This window comes from Chanos chanos, chromosome 9 (genome assembly GCF_902362185.1).
Source record: "Chanos chanos chromosome 9, fChaCha1.1, whole genome shotgun sequence".
Lineage (NCBI taxonomy): Eukaryota > Metazoa > Chordata > Actinopteri > Gonorynchiformes > Chanidae > Chanos > Chanos chanos.
Window position 1 is genome coordinate 32,558,378 of NC_044503.1, and position 3,606 is coordinate 32,561,983.

The following is a 3,606-nucleotide window of genomic DNA, read 5'->3' on the forward strand; positions in this document are numbered from 1 at the left end:
ACCCTACTTTTATTGCTGCATGTTAATGGTTATAAGTGTTGCATTTCCTAAACAGTTAATAACGGATGGAAAGATGTGCCGTTAATATATTGTGTAATCCTATGAATTGGACAAGGTCCCAAGAGAGAAATGAACTGTTCATATGCTTTGGATTCTGCAGTAATGCTTCAGAAAGCATCTTACAGTGCCCCTCACTACCCCCCCCCCCCCTCTATTTCACTCTATTAGTGACCTGATGTTTACTTGTGGACCAAAGTCTAATAAAAATCAGATCAGAAAAATTTCCAGTCAATTACCTTTCGCTTGGTGCCATTAGAGTGTGTTTATTTATCTGCGTGCGTGTGTGAGTGTGGAATTCCTGCTGAAGATAAGGTAAGGGGCTTACATAGTCTTTTTCTACACTTTCTTTATTCATCCTCAACCTAACAGAAAAAAAAAATGTGTGTGTGTGTATGTGTGTGTGTGTGTGTGTGTGTGTGTATGCACTTATCATCAATAGGGTTCAAAGGTTAGCTGAGGCAACAGGTGTATGTAGCCTGGGGATGTCTTCAGGCAGAGAAGCAGAGTGGGATCGATACACAACGAGGGAGCTGTGCCGTTGAGTCTAATTCGATAAGATACGTTTAAAATCTGAAGTAGGGCAGAAAAGCATCTTTGCTAGAAATGAAGGAAAACAATCAGATGACCAAGGTGAAGAAGACTATGGTGAAAATGAAGATAAGAAATGAACTGGCCAGACAGTGTATGGGAGAAATCATAGGCACCTTCGTGTTACTTGTGAGTATTTTTTTTTTTTTTTCAAATTTTCATATTTGAATTAGTCAGAATGTTTTTCAAGTCAGTCTAAATATTTGATTTACAAACACTGACATTTACATGCACTGAATTATGACTCCGATGTCTTTCACTCATAATGTGCTTGCTCTCCCTTCGTAATCATTGTGAAAAATATCGATACTTTGTGGAATAGTCTTTTTAATTTCTGATAAAAAAAAAAGATTGCAATCTTAATTGCTGATTAAAGTTTTATGATTCTAATGATTTAATATTATAACTGTATTATTTCAGTTAGGCACCCTTCATCTTTCAGTCTTTCATTTGCATTCTCTTATGTCTATATATCTTGTTTTGTGCATAAAGGCAGCTGCATTTGAATTTCAAAGTTTTAGGTTTAATTATACAACCGAAATGGAGTGAGATAGAATTCAAGCTTTGAGGACAGCACACCGTAGCTCAATGCTAATTTAACCGATCAAAAAGACTGCATGTTAGTGTTATGGATTTGATGATGACTTTTATTTAAAAATACTTCTTATTATCGCAAATAAATTCTGGTCCAATAGTTATTGTCGCTAGGAAAGCAGTGAAACACAGCAGAACTGCTTGTTGCACACTTCGTTATTAGATAAATCAGGCATTTATATACATTATATGGAAACATTGAGAGCGGAAACACAGAATTAGAACAACACCTATCATCGTGGGAATACACACAAACACAAAAAAAACAGTGATATTAAGAAAATAAAGTTAAGATGTCTTTTCTCTTTGTTCTGATGGGATTCACTATAGGTAATTTAGTCGACCAATATCAAATAACTAAAACATACATGATGAACTCTATGAACTATAATGTCTAAATATTTAAAGATTCTATGCATTCGCACCATTTCCAACCCGAGTTTCCACACTACCGAAATAGCCTAAACAAATCATCAAGGGAAATACAGCAGAACCGTGTGAGTTCACAAGTCAGGTGAGAAAGTTGGGGAGCACACTGGTATTGAGAAATTTTAAGATTAGGCAAAATGTACAAAACATGAAGTGTCCTACACTCTGTTCATGATAGTGAGCATTTCTGCCTAATCCCGCAATCTTGAGTTTGACTTCAGTTCTGTTTTTAAAATGAAGTTATAAATTGTGATCTAAATATTGACCCATTAGAATCAGTAGCGGTGGACAGATTTTTTTTTTTTTTTTTTTATTGTTGAGGTACAAAGCAAAGACAAAGAGGTATAGATGTTTCCTCAGTAACAAAATAGTCCACATATTATTACATAAGCCTCCATGCAGAACAACATTACTTGTCTACATCTGCCCGAATGGAAGATAAAAAAAAAAAAAAAAGTTTCATTACTGTCGTGTTGACCCTAATCCTCCGTACTCCTCAGTAATGAGGAGGCTCTTAAACATTTTAATTATATTATTTATGATTTTATGAACCCCATATCTATACAACAATATGTTATGATGTGTTATGAAACCACCTTAGAGACCACCTTAAAAAACAGATAAAGAGATCTACTCTTTATTATTTGTGTTATCTCCTCTAGACCTTAGGAGCCCTTTTTTCCACTTAGTAAGCTTCAGTTCAATGGGAGTTACATAACAGCTAAGCTGACCTTTAATCTACATGTAAGCGTGAGCATGTGTTTATATTGGATAACCTGTATGTGTGTGTGTGTGTGTTTACGCGTATATATCTATGTTCATGATTGCAGGTGTTTTGCGTTGTTGTTGATGCGATAATCATTTTGCAAAAAAAATCCCCCAAAAAACAAAAGAAAACAAAAAAACGCTCAAGTAATCACGGTTACAGTGTGAAACAGATCCACAAGTTATGCATTTATTTCAAAGTTAATTATTAAACTTGAATGGATCGCGGTGTAGAAGAGCCTAGATGATTTTAAAGAGTAACAGATATGTAAACTCAACAGCCAATTGCAGGCACACTTTGCTGGCGTGCGGTGAGAGACTACGGCCCATCTGTTGCCATGCACACTTTTTCACAGCAATTCTCTCGCCTTTCAGGACCTGTCAGTTTCTGGTCACAGGGCTGTTGTTTTCTGAATATTTCTGGGTGGCAGACCACTCTAAACCTAACAGTGACACTGATGTGTGTAGTAGAGCCCCCAACCCCTCACTGCCTAATATGCTCCTAATAGTGCAACACCCTCTCAGTGTCACTGCTGTGTTGAGAACAGTCTGGCATTCAAATAACATCCAGTCAACAGTGGTCCTGTGGTAAGAAACTGACCACTGATGAATGGGGTAAAGGGGGGCTGACAAACTGTGCACGGCAGCAGATGGTCTGCAATATGTAACTTCACACCTGTACTTTCACTCAGGGGATCATTTTCATCGCTTACTCCTCCGTGTCTGTCTCTCTCTCTCTCTTCTCGCTTTCCGTTTGACCTTTTGACCCGGGCCACAGCTGTTCGGCTGTGCCGCAGGTGCCCAGATAAAGACCAGCAACGAAACAAAGGGCCAGTTCCTGTCCGCCAACCTGGCCTTCTCTATCGGCGTCATGTCTGCCATGTACCTCAGCATCGGAGTTTCAGGTAAAAACACCATATCTGACAACACAATAAACAAAGACGTACAGAGCTCGTACCATCGAGGGTCTTTGTTTACTTACTTTTGAGCACAAAATATGAAAAAAAAGAAGAAAAACACACACACACACACACAGATTACAGAAAAAGTTATTCTCTGTTCATATAAAGGTCACCGTGGGAGTCAGCTACTTTGTAATTTTAATTCAGTGTTACATTCTATCTTGCTGTTCTCAGAGTGTGCTGACAATCGCTTTTTCCTCCTTCACAT

At 37.9% G+C, this 3,606-nt stretch overlaps 1 protein-coding gene across 2 annotated transcripts in view; it reads left to right on the forward strand.

Moving 5' to 3' along the window:
* The first annotated feature begins 311 nt into the window (after positions 1-311).
* The window catches only part of aqp10a (aquaporin 10a), a 7,121-nt gene continuing 3,826 nt past the window's right edge, over positions 312-3,606 (forward strand). Inside the window, exons 1-3 of one of the 2 annotated variants that reach the window (XM_030783622.1) lie at positions 312-372; positions 500-777; positions 3,215-3,341. In XM_030783622.1, coding sequence (XP_030639482.1) covers positions 664-777; positions 3,215-3,341 — 241 coding nt within the window. In that variant the 5' untranslated portion in view covers positions 312-372; positions 500-663. Of the gene's footprint in view, positions 373-456; positions 778-3,214; positions 3,342-3,606 lie in introns of those variants that run through there. The other variant, XM_030783623.1, reaches the window with a different exon arrangement.